Source organism: Epinephelus fuscoguttatus, linkage group LG7, assembly GCF_011397635.1.
Source record: "Epinephelus fuscoguttatus linkage group LG7, E.fuscoguttatus.final_Chr_v1".
In the NCBI taxonomy this organism is placed as follows: Eukaryota; Metazoa; Chordata; class Actinopteri; order Perciformes; family Serranidae; genus Epinephelus; species Epinephelus fuscoguttatus.
Window position 1 is genome coordinate 12908413 of NC_064758.1, and position 20816 is coordinate 12929228.

The 20816-nt window shown below is 39.5% G+C and overlaps 1 protein-coding gene across 1 annotated transcript in view; it reads left to right on the plus strand.

The window, feature by feature from the left end:
* zgc:171775 (STKc_p38 domain-containing protein) overlaps positions 1 to 18113 on the plus strand; it is an 18160-nt gene extending 47 nt beyond the window's left edge. Inside the window, exons 1-12 of the mRNA XM_049580766.1 lie at positions 1 to 263; positions 1754 to 1883; positions 3731 to 3789; positions 4066 to 4177; positions 8211 to 8240; positions 10549 to 10596; positions 10819 to 10933; positions 11037 to 11108; positions 15760 to 15839; positions 16059 to 16137; positions 16442 to 16615; positions 16767 to 18113. The exon at positions 1 to 263 is cut by the window's left edge and continues 47 nt beyond it. Of these exons, the coding sequence (XP_049436723.1) occupies positions 130 to 263; positions 1754 to 1883; positions 3731 to 3789; positions 4066 to 4177; positions 8211 to 8240; positions 10549 to 10596; positions 10819 to 10933; positions 11037 to 11108; positions 15760 to 15839; positions 16059 to 16137; positions 16442 to 16615; positions 16767 to 16828 (1095 nt within the window). The 5' untranslated portion in view covers positions 1 to 129 and the 3' untranslated portion in view covers positions 16829 to 18113. The remainder of the gene's footprint in view (positions 264 to 1753; positions 1884 to 3730; positions 3790 to 4065; positions 4178 to 8210; positions 8241 to 10548; positions 10597 to 10818; positions 10934 to 11036; positions 11109 to 15759; positions 15840 to 16058; positions 16138 to 16441; positions 16616 to 16766) is intronic.
* The last annotated feature ends 2703 nt before the right edge of the window (positions 18114 to 20816 follow it).

The window sequence follows — 20816 nt, forward strand, 5'->3', positions numbered from 1 at the left end:
GGAACGGGGGCGTTTCCGTGCGCTGCTCTTACCTCTCCTGCAAGGTCTCACCTGTCAGGTTCAAACTCCAAAGCTGCACAGGCTTTTAATGAGTTAAATCCCAACTGAAAATTTAGAGGAAACAGCACCATGGAGTCTCCGATTAGGGATTCCCCCGTCAGAGCGGGCTTTCACAGACTGGAGGTCCAGAAAACCACCTGGGACATCCCGGAGAGGTACACGACGCTGCGCTCCATCGGCTCCGGAGCTTACGGGACAGTTTGGTGAGTTTACCCGGGGAGAGGGCGCGCGACTTCGGGTACACTGGCGAGAAAAGTGCCGCAGAGTTTGTGTCAGTCTCTTCGTTTTTTGTACAGAAAAGTGGAAAGTATTTGGGTGTTTAGTCCAGTAATCCTGTAGTAGCCTGATAATCCTGCATGTTCTGGTTTGTACTTATAAAATACTGGGCATAACATTTTTTTAATTAGCCTTATTTTACAGACATTGGATCCTACTGTAGGGTACAGCTGTCTCCTATAGGAATAATAAATGTTTTTATTTCACACATTAAAGCACATTAAGCCATTTAATATTACAGTCAGCTGCCTTCAACATACTTAAATGATTCTTACAGCCGTAACACTGGTAAACATCCTGTTTGATACTGATACTGTTTTGTAACTGTTCTTTTAAGGTGCTTGCCTTTGTTGGTCACTATCAGTATTTAAATGCTTGGCATCACAAACGATTTTCTCTATTTATGTAAGCCTTAAGTCTGCATTCCTTCTCCAGACTTTACTGCACGCAGCTCAAGAGGCCTAGATTACTCTGACATCTGCTAACAGAAGCACTATTGTCTGCCTGAGGCAAGTCAGCAAGTCAATGCAGGTCCTCGATAGGACAAGAATCTCCTCCACCAACACAGAAACACCCACCCTATAGAATCTAACTGATCTCACACACAGTTCTGTCTGACCATAATCTAAGGACAGGCATGATCTTATTACTGGTACTATTATGTTTGGCCAGTATATAACAGAGGGGACATCAGCCTCGAATTGTTTACTAAATTGAAAGGTTTATTCCAGATATTACTCATGAATAGGTTTCTTTATAAGGACTACATTCATTTTATGAAACGTACAATTACACGTATTAGAGCACCTCCAAGGTGGAATTTTTTAGCTTACAAACTTCAAAAAGACTTCAAAAATCAAATTAAAATCATTCTTGATGTTCTCGAAAGGCTTGATGGGAAGCAAGAAAGGAAACTATTTCCTGCAGGATTACAGTTGAGCTGAAATAACTGGTCAATCCAGTGCTGGACCTGGCACTTTTGTTGCCTGAGGCAAGGGGATTGGTGTCCCTCTTCTGGATGGCTCCCACCTACTGTATGTTGCCTACAGGAAGAGCCACCATTGGGTCAATATTAGTCATCCAACAGACGAATAATAATGATTGCACTCGTTTTGGTAATTCATTCATCATTTATGTCATTTAGCAAGAAAAAAACAAAATAATAGTTATAATATGAGACAAAATAAGCCATCTGCAAACATCACCTTGGGCTACTGGAGCTTGTGATGGGTATTTTGCACTATTTTCCAATGTTTTATAGATGAAACAGTTCATCAGTTCATTACAGTTAATCAAAAAGATATTCTTTGAAAATAATCATTACTTGAAGCCCTGGATTTTGAGTTAGTTCAGGTGCACACTGATCCTCCCACTGTGTGTCATAATGCCCTATTCCCTGTGTTTTATTCCCACTTAGTTCTGCCATTGACCAGAAGACCAAGGAGAAGGTGGCCATCAAGAAGCTGTATCGTCCTTTCCAGTCGCTCATCCACGCCAAACGGGCCTACAGGGAACTCCGGCTGCTCCGCCACATACAGCATGAGAATGTAGGAACTTGACAAAAACTGGACATGGACTGAATTGGGAATGAGCGGTTTCTTTTTAGTAAGAGGGTGGACACATAGCATGAGAAGTGTAATTAATATGATACTTTTCAGTGCAACAGCCTGACAAAAATTACTCTTTTTGTTGAGACTGCTTGTTAAACAATGCGTTGTTATCTTGGTGTATTAATTCAGACCTTCTTCCACCAGGAAGTTCAGTCTAGAGAATGATGATTTTGAGGATAAGCAAGCTTTGTTGACCATTCAACAAGAGCCCATAATCTCATCAGAGCTCAGTGACAAGCTGGGAGTGTTGTGGTTTGTTGGAACCCTCATGATTCAGTATTTTTGCTGAAAACCTTTGAGGAACTTAGAACACTTACATAACCTACAGAAGTAAGAATTGTACACAGAGCTGAGAATCAGAAACCAACCATGACTTTTTTATTTTAAACTCACATACTCTCAAATGTAGAGATTTGGTGGACTTTAAAACTGCACAATTAATATATAAAGTAAGAATGGAGAATGTACAATACACTTAATAACATTTTTTAAATAGATTGTCAAAGGATTTGATAATCTATTTGACAAACAGCCTATAAAACTGAGTTATGAACACTAGTGTGTGTATATGATTTTTTTTATTTGGGACTTTGGGTATATACATTATACATATATTTCTTTTGCTTGTTTCTTTCATTTTCATTGTATAAATCTAAAGAGAGCACTACAATTTGTAAAAATGGTACTTACATTAAGCTATGTTTGGCTTTAGCCTACATCTTTTCAGGCAGCAAAATGTACTTTGGTTTGTCACTACTTCAAAAGTAATGACTTATTATTGTTACTTTTCTGTGCATTGAGTTTTATAGGTTGGAAAATGACCAAACTAAAATAAACTAAACTAAACTGCATTATGCTAAGCTAAGCTAAGCTAAGCTAAGACAAGATAAGCTAAGATAAACTAAGTGAAGCTAACCCAAACTATACAACTAAGCTAAGCTAAGCTAAGCTGAACTAAACTAAACTAAAGATATTATATGACAAAAGATAACACATGACAAGTTTCGCCAATAGTACAACATGGTAGGCCTATCACTTGCAGTTTCCTAATTGGCCATGGTCATCTCTCCCTCCCCTGCATACCCCCACCTCCTTTGGAAGTGCAGTAAATGTTGGGTAGATGGATGAAATCAGATTCAAACCAAAACAACACTGTGTACAGTACAAATTTAATCTTTGTTACATATTTTGCTGCTCGTTGTATCTGCTAGCTTAATGTCTGTTATCAGTTGAGTGTAACATCATGTCAGTTGTTGCCAAATCTCACGTGTGTATGTTGCTACAACAGAGACATGTCTCAAACAAAGTTAATTTTCTCCTCATTTGTCCGTCTGGAAAAAAATGCCATTTCAGTGTCCGGATGTCTAGAAGGGGTGGGGCTTGTGAAAAATGGGTCCAGTATTTACTTAAGTGACAATGGGGCGAAGGGAAAGGTACACAATCTGTACTCACGTTCACTTCTCCCATTGTAATGAATGGACTCAGGACCGCTACTTGTCTCCTAAAGGGGCAGTGGTGAAACCAGATACAGAAAATAAATCTGAAGCAGTCTATCTCGGTCTAGGTCTCTGACTAAACTAAACCAAAACTAATCTTTGGAGGGCACCCAATTCAATATGTTGTAGCATAAGCCTAAACTGTTTAAACAGAAAATCTAAGGACGATAATATCAGCACTGGATGTACGAATTTTTTAAAAGCGATCTCCGAGAAAGGCAGTACAGCGTTTCATAGACATGTGTCTTCACAGACACATTAATGTTTTCGCCATGTTTTTCCTTGAAGGTGATCTGCCTCCTTGATGTCTTCACACCAGACTCCACACTGGAAAAATTCCAAACCTTGTGAGTTAGGATTCAGGATCCACATTCTTCTGCTTGTTGTCGCAGCTTGTTGAGACTTTACGTGCATGTGTGTGCATGTATGGAAAGTTCAAGCGAGGATGTGTGAGAGCGAGCTGATTCATGTTTGTTTTGGTTGGTTTGTGCTGTTGTGTGTCCTCACCAGAGCAATGAGATCTTGTCATTTACATTAATTTTACCACTTGATGTCCCTTACATAACGGTTGATTTTGTCTTTCTGTGCTTTTCTTCTCTGTGCTGCTGTTCATCTCTCTCTAGTTATATGGTAATGCCATTAGTAGCCCAGGATCTGGGCCACATCATGAAGAAGCGGCGATTAAGTGATCGCATCACCACATACCTGTTCTACCAGCTTCTAAGAGGACTCAAGGTAATTGTATAATTTGTTTGCATGATTGTTACACACAGATATGAAATGCCAGCTTCAGAGTAAGAGTTGATGGTGGCTGAGTTGTCAAGACAAAGAACACAGGACAGTTGAAGTGTGTCAACTGTAAATAGTTCAAGTTTCAAGAGTAGGGATACCCAGATTGATCAGTTGCCAATATGTGATGGGAGATCCGTAGTAATGCTTTGTAGTTGCCGGTCCCGGCAAGGAGGTGGAAGATTCAAGAGTGATTTGCAAATCAGTAACTACTCGGCTTTCCAATGGTACTCTGTTTTGCTAATACCTCACACCTTACACCAACAGACTGTCTGCCTGCGCATGATGCCCTCTGCAGGCAGCTGTTTTCTGAAAAAAGCTCTAAGAACCCTCTGTATACCACCTGCCCAGCCCCAAACAACAGACAAACACAGTTAGAAAGTAGCTGGTGAGGCAGTACGTTATCTTCCCAAGTTGCCTGATATTGCAGCTTTGTCGGTTGCCTTTAATGTCTACATATTACGTGCCAGGTATCCTCCTCCGTCTGCTGTTGACCATCCAGGATGCGCTACCAACAGCAGGACATTAACAAAAGCACATGGTTTGGTTTAGGCAACAAAAGCATGTGGTGAGGTTTAGAAAACAACATCTTAGTTTGGCATTCGGGAAGCAAACACCAGGCTCCAGGGAGAAGTCCAGGGTTTGTTGGACCCATCCATCACCACTTCTACCCTACATATAGGGATTTTCCAGCTCTTTATATCACATGAGTACTTGTTACATACTGACGCTGTCCGGCCATGTGAAAGGTGGAAATCACTGATGAAGCGGCAGCATTTGACGACTTGGGAATGAGACGAGCTGGGTGAAAACAGTGGAGCCTGTAGCAGCTAAAGAGTCAGATATTTCCCTCAGGAGTTGTTGGAGACCAAAACAAAGCTTAAAGAGAATGAATATTGGACTTCAAACACGACTCCAAATCTGCTTGATGTGTAATATTAATTGTTTGCCAACTTTTTGCTAACGAGAGGATAATATACTAATGTCATATTTACAGCTTGTTGCATTGTTTCAATAAGGGCTTAAAGTATGTTTAAAAAAATCACATCAGAACTTATTTATTAAGCTGTTTTGGAATCTCTCTTGGCTTTGGGGCTTGTATGAGGCTTGATCAACAACAACAGATTTATTCTGAGCACTGACGAAGGTATGTATTTATTAAGTGCAGGATGCATAATTTTACATTATATTAATTTATAATCAAAGGAAGTACAAGGAGGCAGCTTGGCAGAGCAATATGGTGACCTCTCATCTTTCATCCTACCCTGCTCTCCCTTTACACAAGGTCAGATGTCTTAACGGCATATCAAGTATAATATATTCAGTTTACAGACTGCTTCACACTTATTTATGCGTCTCCACTTATTGTTAGACAATGTGTAACCAAGGTTGCTCAATGGAAACGAAAGAGAAAGCACGTTTAAAACCGGAAAACAAGACTAACTTCTTGGAAATTCCCCTTTGTCTTTGAATTAGGCCTCAAGCTCCTTTGATCCCGAGATGTTTTCCCCTTCTTATCTGTGTGGCTGGAAAATACACAAAACATAGCCCTCACAGCCGGCTGCGGGTAGAGACTTTGTGATGTGCAATGTGTATGGGTTTGAGGAACAGCTACTGTACATGGTGAATTGCTCTCTTCAGACAGGTGTCTTCCCGGCCTCCTTGAAAACGGCAGTGGTGAAGCCCCTTCTGAAGAAGAGCAATTTAGACCCTAACATTTTGAATAATTATCGACCTGTATCCAACTTACCATTTTTAAGCAAAATTTTAGAAAAACTGGTTTTTAACCAAGTAAATGGTTTTTTAAATACAAATAACACTTTAGAGAAGTATCAGTCTGGTTTTAGGATGAACCACAGTACCGAGACAGCCCTTTTAAAGATTTTAAACGACATCAGGTGCAATTTAGATAACCATAAACTCACAGTCTTGGTACTACTGGATCTAACCGCCGCCTTCGATACAGTAGACCATCACATTTTATTAAATAGACTGAGGCACCTGGTCGGCCTCTCTGGTACTGTTTTTAACTGGTTTGTCTCTTACCTTACTGATCGACACTTCTTTGTAAGTATGGATACATGTTCCTCAGGAACCCATGAGATAAAGTGTGGGGTCCCCCAGGGGTCAATTTTAGGTCCAACTCTTTTTAATCTCTACATGCTTCCTCTGGGGGACGTCATCAGTAGGCACGGCATCAGCTTCCATAGTTATGCTGATGATACGCAACTGTACATCGCCGTGTCTCCTGATGACACAGGGCCAATTGATGCCCTTTTTAACTGCATTTTAGATATAAAGTCATGGATGGCAGCGAATTTCCTGCAGCTCAACCAGGACAAAACAGAGGTTTTAGTCATTGGTCCTGAAGGCCAGAGAGAGAAACTTTTACCAAAACTACAGGATTTTAAACCAACACAATCTGTAAAAAATCTTGATTGGTGTGATTTTTGACTCTGAGCTCTGTTTTATTCCACATATTTAAAACATAACAAAGGCAGGTTTCTACCACCTTAAGAATATAGCCAGAGTCCGCCCGTTTCTCTCTCAGGCCAGCACGGAGGTGATGATGCATGCTTTTATCTCCTGTAGGTCATATTATTGTAATGCCCTGCTCTCTTGTCTTCCCAAAAAGAGTATCTCAAATCTACAATTATTACAGAATTCAGCTGCACGAGTGCTGACGAGGACCAGAGGGCAGGAGCACATTACACCAGTTTTAAAATTGTTGCATTGGCTCCCCGTGCGCTTCCAGATCGATTTTAAGGTTCTTTTATTAGTTTTTAAATGTCTTAACGGTCTTGGGCCTTCTTATTTATCTGACCTGCTTTTACCATATCAGCCCTCGCGGACCCTGAAGTCCTCCGGCACTGGCATTTTAACCATACCACAAGTTAGAATTAAAATACACGGGGAGGCGGCATTTAATTATTATGGCCCCCGATTGTGGAGCAGCCTGCCGGAGAACCTCAGAGCTGCAGAGACTGTTGATGTTTGTAAAAAGAGGCTCAAGACTCATCTTTTTAATCAGGCTTTTAACTGATTTCTTTATTTATCTATTTTAAATTCCTCTTATAACCGATTTATCTATCTATTATCTATTTTTTATTTATTTTTTATATTCTTACCCTTCCTCTTTTTACGTTCTTATCTCATTTAACCTTTATCTTTTGTTATTTTAGTTAGCCTATAGGTTTTAGTTTTGATGCATTTTATGTCTCTGTTTTAGATCATTCTTACCTAGCTACTAACTCAGTTTTATGAGCTAAATAGCTTTTTGTTTATTTGGTTCTTTTTATACCTTTTATCCTACCTTACTGTTTTAGTTCCTCAGCTTTTAGCTTCAGTGTTTCCTCATGGGGGGCCTACCACACTGAGAGTTGTTCCTGGTCTCCCGATGGGGGTGCCGTCAGGAGACCGCTCTGACCTGGGTGGCTGTAGGGCACTGCACCTCGGTGTGGGGCCTCATGTCTGCCCGGGTCGGGGTGTCTCTATGGCGGCGCTCCCTGTGGCCATGGACCATGGGCCCTCTTGGTGTGGACGGCCCCCAGAGGTGGCTTTTTCCTTGCCTCGGGTCTCGGTGCTAGGCCATGTCTCTTTAGTGATAGCTTGTGTGTGTGTGTGTGTGTGTATGTGTGTGTGTGTGTGTGTGTGTGTGTGTGTGTGTGTATGTATATTTACGCATCTCTGTGTGGGGTGGGAGGGTTGGGTTTTCTCTTTTCTTTTTGTTTTTTGTTTTGGATCTTTGTTGTTTTTAACCTCTGTGAGGCACTTTGTGTTACTGTTGTATGAAAAGTGCCGTATAAATAAAGTTGATTTGATTTCATTTGATTTATATTTTTAAAATCCACAAGTCAACACCATGCCATTTAGAAAGCCAGAAGCATACAAGTCTGTATGCTCCTACACTTTGTGTATGTGCAGTTTGTCCATTTGTGCTGTTTTATACTGTGCTCTTACATCTGTTTCTTCTTTACAGTATATTCACTCTGCGGGGATCATTCATCGGGTTGGTGTTTGATTTGATTTTTTTTAATACACCACTTACTATAGTCTTTGTCTCACTAATAATCACTGTGTGTTTACTTGAATTGTACACTTGAAGGGGTAGATAGAGATTTTGACATTGCACTTACTCACTTTCTTGATGCGAGTTAAGATAAAATACAAAGGCTATACATGGCTTAGCATATATTTTGGGGAAACAGTAACTTCCTGGACTGCCCTCCATCTCACACATAGTGTTAACTTTACGCTTTGGTTTTGGAGAGATTAAACAAACAAGCAGATTACCAGTTTTCTAAGCAATGTGATTGCTCTTTTCAGCAGAGGTGGGACCAAGTTATTGTTTTGCAAGTCACAAGTAAGTCTCAAGTCTTTGCACTTGAGCTCCAAGTTAAGTCCCAAGTCCTACACTTTGAATTTCGAGTCCTAAACATGACATTATGTGTATTTGAAAGCCAACTCGCTGGAATTTTCAAATGACTTCCAAATGCTAGAGAAGTTTTTTTTTCTGGATCACAAGGGACAAAAGCACTTTATGTCTAAATTTTATTCTGAGATATTAATTTGAACTTGGACAAGCTTGCATTGTTAAAGACATCTTGGTGCACCTTGCTCAAATGTGTTAGAGATCATGATGTGTCATGAGATCCTGGGGTTGCCTTCCAGAATCTCGATCTGCAATAGAAAGTGTTACAATACAATATCCTACATAACAATTATATATCATGGCATATTTATAGTAAGTATAAAGCTGGAAGTTCACCAAATTGTCCCAAATGTAAAACTCATGTAGGCACTGGGTTACATTGCCTGTGGGAATGCAAAAAAATTCAGTTATTCTAGAGGGCGGTATGTACAAACATCAGTACAGCAACAGGTCAACAGGAGTCAGCAAATCCACTTTCATGTCTGCTTGGACATATCCCTGACTCTCTTTAACAACATTAGGAAGTGGTTTAATCGCTTTTAATGCTGGTGAGGACAGCCATCATGGTGAAATAGGTCAGGGACAACCCTCATTCTGTTTCTATGTGGCAATCTTTGGTCTCTGAGGTTGTGACTTTGGAAGAAACAAAGGACATTGTATTGATTTTTTCCTGCAGAAGTGGCAGGAACCACTGGAATCACTTGGACTTAGATATAATATGACTTGGTTAGTAATGCTAATTCTTGAAAAATCTGAATAAAAAAATACAAAAATTATTAATACATTTTGTAACTATTTGTTAAAACAAGTTTTTGGAAGTTGATATGTCTGTCATTTTTGACCTGCACATTTTGCATTCTGCAATTCCATTTTTTATGACCGCTACATTATTTTTTGTACACAAACAAAATTGTTTTTTTAGCATGAGTTTTTCCAACTGGCACACAGTACTTTAATGTTAGTTCTTCATGGTTCTCTCCTGAAATTGACTGGATGCTGTCGGATTGGTTCACACAAAGCTGATCATCTGCAAATTAAGGGAAATTAATTGATTTGTGGTACACTTTTGAAATAATATACTTTTTAATCTTTTTTTCTTTCAAGTCTAAGTGGAGTCACCGGTGATAAAGTCCAAGCTGAGATGCAAGTCTCTTTTTTGACTTTGTCAAGTCTAGTCTATAGTCATCAGATTTGTGTCCACACCTCTGTTTTTCAATAATAAGAGTTGTAAGGGATTACATTTTTAAACAATGTTATTACTTTACAGGTACTAGTCCCAGCAATGCTTTGTTACTTATCAGGAACATTTTGGGGTTTGACCTGTTTGCTATCTTTCAGGGAGGTTTAATATGAATTAACAGTCTCTGTGCGTTCAGTTTACGAACCGGTCTGGAACGTGTTGGGGTTGGTGGGAGGTGGCAAGCCTGTGTCAAAAGAGGAGAAACGTGTCTCATATATAACTACATGATGTGTTCCTAGCTGGCTGATAAATGTAGCCTATACATTCAGGAATCACCTGTGTTTTGTTCAGAGGTGGAGGGTGTGTGAACCCTGTGACTAACCTGTGAGGACACAACTCCTGGAGCTTTAATTAGTGAGTGTTAGTGGTGCTGCAATGATGATTTTGTGGCCTTTTGACAGAGCTTTTCTAGCTGGTTCCCCTTGTTTCCACTCTGTATGCTAAGCTAAGCTAACCGGCTGCTGACTGTGGCCTCATATGTACCATACAAAAAAGCGGTATCAGTCTTTTCATCTAACTCTCAGCAAGAAAGTGATTAGATGTATTTTCTAAAGTGAACTATTGCTTTACCCATTTCAGAGTATATTAACTTCAAGCCATAATAAGCTTTGTATTACTGAGTAAGCTCTTGTTGTTGGATTTTAGGATCTGAAGCCTGGTAACCTTGCTGTAAATGAAAACTGTGAATTGAAGGTAAGTGTGGAAAAAAGATAGCTTAGATAAACTGTTCAGGTCAAGACGATGATTGGTTTTGGTTTATGTATGAAAATATTAGACATTTAACATTTATTCATGAAGGAGTCAGCATAAGTGAATTGAAATAGGCTACAACAAAGGCAACAGAAAAAAGAAAAATCAAGGCTATAATGGACATTACGTCAGCTTCCTAGTGAACCTAACGGTAACTCTTCTCAGATCCTGGATTTTGGCCTGGCAAGACAGACAGAGAGTGAAATGACTGGTTATGTTGTGACGCGCTGGTACAGAGCACCAGAGGTCATATTCAACTGGATGCACTACAGTCAAACAGGTAATAATATTACCTTCCTTTAATACAAAGAGTCATTTCAGTTTGTTTAAAATATAACAGAATAAGTATGACATTTTTATTATTAAAATTCTCTCCCTTGCAGTGGATGTGTGGTCAGCTGCCTGTATCCTGGCTGAGATGATTACTGGCCAAGTGCTTTTCCCAGGACATGACAGTATCCTCACATGTTCAGCTCACGGTGTTATAATAAAACTGTGTATACTCAGTTATAGGAGACAGAAATTCATACTGCCTCTGGCATGTTTAGGGTTTAAAATCAACACAGTCTCACATAAATATGTGAAATAGACAAGACCTCTGAACAACACATTTAATGGTGGAGGGCATGAAATGTGTTAAAAGTACATGCTGGCAACACACAAACAACATCGACGCAATGTCTATTATGAACGGTCAGTTTCTTTGTGAAACGGTCACAGTTTCTTTAGGTTTAGAATAGTCTCTATATACAGACTCTACATTCAGTGAATGTAGAGTCTGGCTGTTTGCAGTCTGCGTGATATTGATCAATCACGTCTGAGCCGGCTGCAGTTGTTGCCGGGTTATACGGTCCGTGCGGTGAACTAACGAGGCGGAACATAATTGGCGTCACTGCAAACTCTGAATCCATCGCAATGGTTCAGCATATTTACTTACATATAAACGGAAGTCGGAAACGGAAATTCGCCTCCTCCGCCCAAATCAAACCGGAATGCTAAAAAATCGGGGGTCTGCCCCCAGAGGCTGTATCGCCGTCTGCCGGAAGTCAGACGCTGAATACTGCTGATGGGTTCTGAGAATGGGTTTAGAGAACAAAAAAATACTTGGTTAAGTTTAGGAAAAGGTTATGTTTTCGGTTAAAATAAATCAGATGGGGTGTGAACATTTGTACTTTGCGTTGTTAAATAAAGTACCTATACATACGTCAGACTCTAGCGGCTTACTGCTCAGAGGGAACTCATTCAATGGCTCCCCTGGCAGCAGCAGTGTCTCTCCCTCTCCTCTCTCACTGTGCGTACACAGGAGTTGGTGTCGTCAATTGATTTTGTCATAAAACTTCGGACATACAAACCTACATAACACTTGTAGCTCGACAAAAAACTACATATATGTGCAATAGTAATGGTAGCATAACAGCCTCTCACAGGTTATAGTGTGATGATTAGAGGAGAAATGGCAGAGCATAAAGGTCCAGAGGCCTTTACTACAAAGCAGGGTTTGAAGTTAGCAAGATAACTTCTGGGTTAACTCTGGGTTTTCAGTACTACGAAGCTGGTTCTCTTTTTACCGGGATCACTTCATTGTTTCAAAGCTCTATTTCCACTGGTTTTGAAACAGAGCTTCTAGCAAATGGAAAGATCGTTTAGTCAAACCAGATAACGCAAAGATATCTTGAGTAATTTTTTCTGTGTTTGGGAGCTATTTAAATGTGTAATTTGTGGTAGACTTTATGTTGTTGTACTATTAATATTGTATACGTAATCTGAACTCACTCTGAGTTGATGTTGTTGTTGTTTACAAACTAAAGACATGAGAGATTATTTTAGTTTTTACTGAGTATGTAAGGGATAATGCCCGACGAAGTGTCCATTATCAGAAATGAATGGACGACGCGGAGGCGTGAACCGTCCGACACGAAGCGTCCGCGAAGTCCATTCATTTCTGATAATAGACACCTCGAAGGGCATTATCCTGCTTATACCATGGTCACTTACCAAAGAAACGAATATTAAATCAATTATTTATGCTTTAATGTGTTTTACAGTTAAAATCATGAGTTTTTCACAAGCCACAGCTGAGCGGACTATTTCATCTCTGTAGTTGACAGACATTGCTATGGAAACCCGCTGTGGTCGCAGCATAGAGAGCGACTCTGATCAGTGAAGGGAAGTGAGATGATGGATAAACGTTAGCTACGTGATATTATTCAGAAGATGATTATTTCAGAAAGCCAGTGCACTGCTTACTGCTTGTGTGTTACAGACTCTGAGGACGATGTGCAAAAAAAACGTAATCAACATCCAAATAGTAGGCTAGTCAAAATCGTTTTTAATTGCAACAGGTAATTCATAAGCATATGGCCTAGTCGTCGAGATTAAATCATATAAACACATTAACAAATTAACGATTGTTTTCTATTTAAAATTTAATGCTACATTACCATTAATAGTGACATTTGAAAGTGATATGGGTATGTCCATCATAGTGGCATTTGAAGGATGGAGATTGACAGATTGAGCACTACTTGTTGGTATTTGGAGACAACAAGATGTTGCTCCAGTCTTGTCTCTCCTGCGCTGATGGAGCCCAGTAAGCCTGCAGGCTGCTCTCACACCGATGTCCCGTGACGGTCATGATCTGACGAGTTTCCAGGTGTCTCATCTTCTAAATTATTTAATTCTTCTGGTGTCACCTCCTTGTGCCGTTTCTCCCTTTTCTTTTCATTCTGTAACCTCTCTTCTTCTGCATCCCAGTCATCAAATTTACCAAATTCACCAAGTAACCTAAATTAAATGAAAGGATAAAATCACTCATGATGCCCGTTGTAATTCGTTGCCTCTGCTCTGAGTCTCCGTTGCTATGGTTACAAACTAGCAGTTGAGCCAGCGCAATAATTTAGAACCTGTCATCAGGCAATTTGACCGGAACGTCTTTTTAGCTGTCCTATAACACCTTTTAACGGACACCCTGCAGCCAATCAGAATTGAGTATTCACCCAGACCATGGTATAATTGAAGGTAAACTGTTAGGTTCACATGTGAAACTGTATCACTTATTTTGTTGCAATTCTGCGTTCTTAAATTAATAAGAAAATATTTCTTACTAATCTGTCATATCATCAAGAATATCGCAAAATACCCTGAAATATCGTAATATTACTTTAGGGCCATATCGCCCACCCCTAGGGTAAAGTAGTGTAACTACATAGACTTCAGGTTTCACACAGGACACAAACTGCAGTTTTCTGGTTGAAAGTCCATGTTTGTTTGACACATCCACCACCACCTCTGTCGCCCTGTGAGGAATTTTTCACTCTTAATACTGCTATTAAAAATTTGCGTGTCGACCACAAGCTCCTCATTGACTTTGCAATCATGTCGCCAGCATTAATTTTAACACGTTTCATACCCATCACTACGTAACCAGTATTGTTAAGACTCTGTGTCCATTTCACATATTTCTATGAGACCCTGCTGTTAAAATACAGAACTTGTTGAAATCACACACATTTTAAACACAAAGGTGAGTTTACTCTTTGACTCTTGAGGGAGTGCAGCACCCAAAAATGTAATAATTTCCTCAGAATATAAGAAAGTTTGCAATCAACTTGATCGAAAATGCAATAAAACCCAGTAATGTAATCACTTGACCAATAATGTAATAAAGTGTCCTGACTATTACAAAAGAGCTGTAGGTAAAATCACATATCTAACCCCAACCAAAGACACATATTAAAACTAAATTGCTGTCTCCGTTACTAGATCTCTTGTTAATAATAACAGTCAATAAATATATTTGAACAGTACCACCAAACTCCCATCTACCCACTTCCTGTTGTTGTTACCCTCCCACGACTTTTAAGGCAGTTTGGTTGTACTGTTTGTATGTGTCTATTTATGTAAGATATTTATTGGTATTTATGGGTCAATATTTCAGTTCATAAACTCCCCTTAACCGATGCAGAAATGTCATAAGTGAGGCAAAGGGGACACTCATCGTCAAGTTAGCTGTGTTCTGCAGCTTTTGTCATCTTCTAATGGTGCCTGATCAAAGATCCACTCCTTGCACAACGACCAGTCAGCATGGGTATGAGCAGGTTCATTTCCCATTGATAGGGATTTTAGTTAAATGCATCTTTGCCTGATGATAATGTACTGCTTGCCATCTGTTGTAAATTTAAAATTTTGCATAAAGCCTAGAGCAGGGATTGTCAGCTTGCTTTGCCCGAGGGCCAGTTTTACAATACAACAGGAGTCCAGGGGACACTTAATAAAGAAACATTAATATTTAATATATAAATGATTAGCATGGCCCTCTGTCGGGGGTCTGGAGGATCCTCCCTGGTATTTTTTCTTTTGATACACAAGGTCTATTTTGATGCTTTGTTTTGCTCTCTGGCCCCTTATTTAAACTTGAAGTACAAATGAAAAATTTATCAATTTATTGTCATTATGAATTAAAAAATAGGTATCACAATACCAGGACATATTATTGGTTTAGTCATTACATTAGCCGGTTTTATTACATTTTTTGATCAGGTTTACAAATTTTATAACATTTTCAGTCATTATTTAAGTTGTGGGAAATTATTACATAACTGGGTACTACGAGGAGAATGTTGAAAAATCTCAAAAATCGTTTCATGTGAGTTTTCTGGCTCGGGCTTTGTAACGTGCCTTCATTATAAATTGAAGGTGTGGCTTAAAAATTATTTTAGATTAACCAAAAAAGGAGGGTGGAATTAAAGAATGCTATTGGTTGATTTATGTGAAATGTAGAATTTAATGTTTTTGGAGCTTGATCCATACCAGGGAGCAAAAATCAGGATATCTCGGCCATCTCTGTTGAAGTGCATTCCTATATCACTGGGGTGTCCCTTTAATTAGAAATGCCATTGAAATGAACCTATTGATCCTTCATGTCCCCCTAAAGTTAGATTTTTCTTTCATCCAGTGTTACAAAAATGACTCAAAAAACCCACTTACAAAAATGAAAGGAGAAAAAGCAGCTGCTATATTTTGTAGTAAAGCTATGTCATGTATGCAAAATGAATGGCAACCTGCACCGTCAATGCTTGTGGAGGCTTCCTGAACCCGACTGTTCAGGTATTGATCAGCTGAAGAAGATCCTCCGTCTGACAGGAACACCAGACTCCTCGCTGGTCCAGAAGATGCAAAGTAAAGATGTAAGTTTTGTCTACATGCCTTGTGTTGCTCCCTAACATCAGCTCTTTGTAGCTTTCATATTTGGTATATAGCCAATACAGTATAAAGACAGAGTTTATTTCCAAATATAAGTGGAAAATGACACGTTGAATTTTGTCTGCCCATACTATTTTTGTCATGTGTTTGTCTGTATTGTACGCTCATGCATTGGACTGTGGCCACCCATAACTGTTTTCCAGGCACAGTCTTATGTTATGCGTCTTCCTCCCCAAAAGAAGAAAAACTTCAGGGAGGTGTTTCTGTCCATGGATAAAAATGGTGAGCTGAACCATCTTTCCTTGTTGACTTGAAACTCAAATTCATTGCGTGTCTTTTCATTGAAATATATCACAATTTCTTTTGAATTTACCTCTTTGCATGTCCTTGGAACATTTTCTCTACCTCTGTGCCCCGAAAAAGTCTTGTATACGAAAGGTTTACCCACCTCGTTATTCCTCGTCACTTGAGTGAATCAGGAGATTTAACTGGAAAATGAGCTTTGAGTCAAAAAGCAGGAAATATGACTTTCATGGCCAAGTAACGGTGAAAAATAAAAATCTGTTTTCTATGATGATGCGTCCAGCTGTAGACCTATTGGAGGGGATGTTAGTGCTGGACCCAGAGACAAGGCTGACAGCTAAGCAGGGACTGTCGCACCCTTTCCTGGCTGAGTATCACGATCCAGAAAGCGAGCCAGACTCTGAGCCTTATGACGACTCCTTCGAGAGCCTGGAGCTCGCCGTTGGAGAGTGGAAGAGTAAGTTTTACGATGCAGACAATACCCAGTATAGTGAAGATCAATACTTGGTGTGAAACTGTCAGGGTTGAATCTGAGAGGTTTCTCACTTAAAATAAATCTACACTGTAACACTTTTTAATGCTGCTTTCCTTTTTTTGTATCCAATTAGGTCTCATCCACATGGAGATCATGACCTTCGACCCTGACAACCCCAGACAGACAGCCATGTAGGACGCTGTTATGTTCTGGTGCCTCCCAGTGTTGGGCTATAATACATATACAAACTATAAAGGTCAACAATACTGTCAAGCTCTTAGAAACAAATACCAAACAGCATCAGAATATTTTTTGAGGCATCTAATATGTCTTACAATTAAAATGTATTTTATTAAAGGGCAGCTGCACTTGGTGTGGTGGCCTGTAGGGGTTGTTATTCTGTAATATTTAGACACTAGGTTGACTAGAAGGAGCAGTTGGCCTACACCTAAAATTTTATCCAAAACATGAAACCACTTATTTTTAGAAGGATGTCTTCTCTTTTTAAAAAGTACAAAAATGTACTGACAGCGGCATCAAGTGGTGAGGCTGCAGATTGCAACCAAGTGAAACTTCTCCCACTTGCCAAGTGTGTAGGAGAACTATGGTGGCTGACCCCAAAAGGCAATTGACGCTATCAAGAGTCAGTATTTGGTTTGCACGTTCCATGCTACTGTGAAACCTCACAACCTCTGTAAAAGAGACCAGCTCCGTATGTAGATATAAACGGCTCATTCTAAGGTAACAGAACACAACGATTCATAGTTTGAGGTGATTATAAACGTGAAAGTGAAAGTGAAAACTTAGTTATGAATATTATATTCCATATTATATTCCATCTCTGCCAATAGCTGCCCATAAATTCATAAATTGGTCTTGCACCTTCTTCAAAATATTTATTTCATTGCCTACTGTAAAGTAGATGGTAATGAAATGACATATGCTCAAAAATGGGTGTGTGTTTGTTACGTGACTTATATGAAAAAACATAGTAGAAAAATAACACATAAAAAAATCCTTTGTTACATTTTATCTTACTTTACAAGGACGGTTATTGTTTGTGTCTCATTACCTTCTTCAAGGAGGTTGTGTTTTTCAGTTTAGTTTGTTTGTGTGTTTGTCAACAGGATTAAGGAACAACTACTGGCTTGATTCTCATTAAACTCGGTGGCAGGGTGTAGCATGAGCCAGAGAAGAACCCATTAAATTTTGGATCGGATATGAATTTTAGATACACTAATCATTTTTCAATTTCCTAAAGATTGCAAAATAGGGCATTGGGCCTTGGTGGAGGTCTGCGCTCTCTGAGTGCACTTCTCATTTTGTATGATTCTGTGTAACATACTAAGAGTATGTAAATGGTTTATGGTGCAATGTCACTTTTGGAGTCCTTTGGAAAGATGTGGGATTTTATTGTTGATCATTGTTTTTACAGTTGGAACATACTCACTTGTTTTCAAATAAAACATTGTAGAAAATGGCACCTTGTTGGCTATTTTAATGATGTTAGAATGAGTAATTGAATATAATGAATTAACTGAAAGATTGATACTATAAAAATCTAACAGGCACAAAGTGTCATAGAATGATCAACCACTAGAGGGCAGCAGTATATCAGCAAAGATTCTTTAGGGAGGAGGAAGAAGATGGGTGATGATGGTTCTTGATAGGAAAGTAGGAAAACAGAGTATTTTAGCATATTAAATAATGGTACAATGTAGATGTACAGGATAAAAATACTATAGGTTCCAAAGACTATTCAGAACATCAACTTGATGTTATTTGCGCATGAGTTTTGTACACACACCAGCCACTTTATTAGGTACACCTTGCTAGGATGGACCCCCTTTGCTTTCAGAACTGTCTTAATTCTTGGTGGCATAGATTCAACAAGGTGCTGAAACATTCCTCAGAGATTTTGGTCCATATTGACATGATAGCATCACACAGTTGCTGCAGATTCACAAAGGTGCTCTATTGGATTGAGATCTCATGACTGTGGAGGCCATTGGAGTACAGTGACCTCATTGTCATGTTCAAGAAGCCAGTTTGAGATGATTTGAGCTTTGTGACATGGTGTGTTATACTGCTGGAAGTAGCCATCAGAAGATGGGTACACTGTGGTCATAAAGGGATGGACATGGTCAGCAACAATACTCAGGTAGACTGTGGTGTTTAAATGATGCTCTGTAGCAGCAGAAATCAAGACTCATCAGACCAGGCAACATTTTTCCAATCTTCTATTGTCCAGTTTTGGTGAGCCTGTGTGAATTGTAGCCTCAGTTTCCTCTTCTTAGCTGACAGGAGTGACACCTGGTGTGGTCTTCTGCTGCTGTAGCCCATCTGCTTCAAGGTTCCACGTGTTGTCCATTCAGAGATGGTCTTCTGCAGACCTTGGTTGTAACGAGTGGTTATTTGAGTTACTGTTGCCTTTCTATCATCTTGAACCAGTCTGGCCATTCTCCTCTGACCTCTGGCATCAACAAGGCATTTTCACCCAGAGAACTGCCGCTCACTGGATAGTTTCTCTTTCTCTGACCATCCTCTGTAAACCCTAGAGATGGTTGTGTGTGAAAATCCCAATAAATCAGCAGTTTCTGAAATACTCAGACCAGCCTGTCTGGCACCAACAACCATGCCACGTTCAGAGTCACTTAAATCACCTTTCTTCCCCATTCTGATGCTCAGTCTGAACTTCAGCAGGTCGTCCGGACCATGTCTACATGCCTAAATGCACTGAGTTGGTGCCATGTGATTGGCTGATTAGCTATTTGCATAGCTAAGCAGTTGAACAAGTGTACCTAATAAAGTGGCCAGTGAGTGTATATGAGTGCAGTATTTTAGTATTTGAGATATAAGTTTGCTCCAAATAAGAGATGGCCTCAAAGTGGCCTGGTAATTTTCTTTGGTATTTGTCATAAATATATACAGTGATGATTGTTTGGTATCGTGTAGGACCCTACAATACCAGAGTGACAACACTTCCATTGACTTATGCTGAGGTTAAGCCTCACGCGCCCTCTGGTGGGGCATGAGGGCATTACCTTTCTGACCAGAAAAACCATTCACTTACAGTATGTCTAACGCGCACTTGCTTGTAAAATGGCCTTGTTTTTACTTTTAGGTGTCTTGGTCATGCTTATAATTTGTTTATTTCAAAATGTAGAGAGTAACATTATGGTAGACAACTGTTTTTGTTTTTTATTTTTTTTTTACCTGTAAATGGGTCACAGATGCCCCTGTTACAGTAGATTATGGTAGATTATGCTTTTAGGTTTGGTTGACTTTGGAAACGCACGGATATGCAATGTGCTATCCCGCCACTAGAGGGCAAGTGACCAACTTTCCGCTTGACCAATGTGTGTTGCTACTCTGGTATTGTAGGGTCCTAGTAATGTGTATGTCAGTGACCAATGAGAAGTCTCTATTTGATCATGTGACAAGACGACATGTGGTAGCTAGTTTAGGTGCAAAATCGGTTAAGTGTGTGTGTTCTTAACTCGTTACCTGCATGTACTCCAGCACCACTAGGGGTCACCAGAGCTTCACAGGGGGTCACGAGGCCTTCTTGATTTTAAGGTGTGTAAGACTGCTTTTATTTTTATGTATTTATTTTTTTTCATATATGCAGAAGAACTTAATCTCAGCATTTCATTCATTTCTGTGTAGTAAACTAAATAAAACTGTTATTTTTAAAGTTTGGATCATTTAGATCACAAGCTGCACTCTGAGAGCCTTCACCTTCTGCCAAACAGCCTCATCCTGCATTAGAGACGTATGCAGTCAAAACAACTCCAGAGCTAATAAAAAAATATGGCAAAGTGTCAGGGAGAAGAAAACACTGAATTTGTCAAAAAAAAGAAGCCCATTAAAAACATTATAGACAGAAAATCATATAAAAAGTTTCTAAAAATTAAAGGAAATATAGGAAATAATCTGCTTCAAATGCATCTGGAGATCAAAGAATCCCATGCATTCAACACTCCAACATCCTCCTGTGACCTCTCTTGTTTCATGTTCCTGCATGGACATGTTGCATTCATGTCTCCTCACACTCATTGCTGGCAGAATTTAAAGATATACTTCACCCATTCGCAGGCCTGTTTTCACTTATTAGTAATAGGTGTGGCATGCCTATAATATCAAACGCACTTGCCAAGGTTTGCTGTATTGCCAGTGCCAG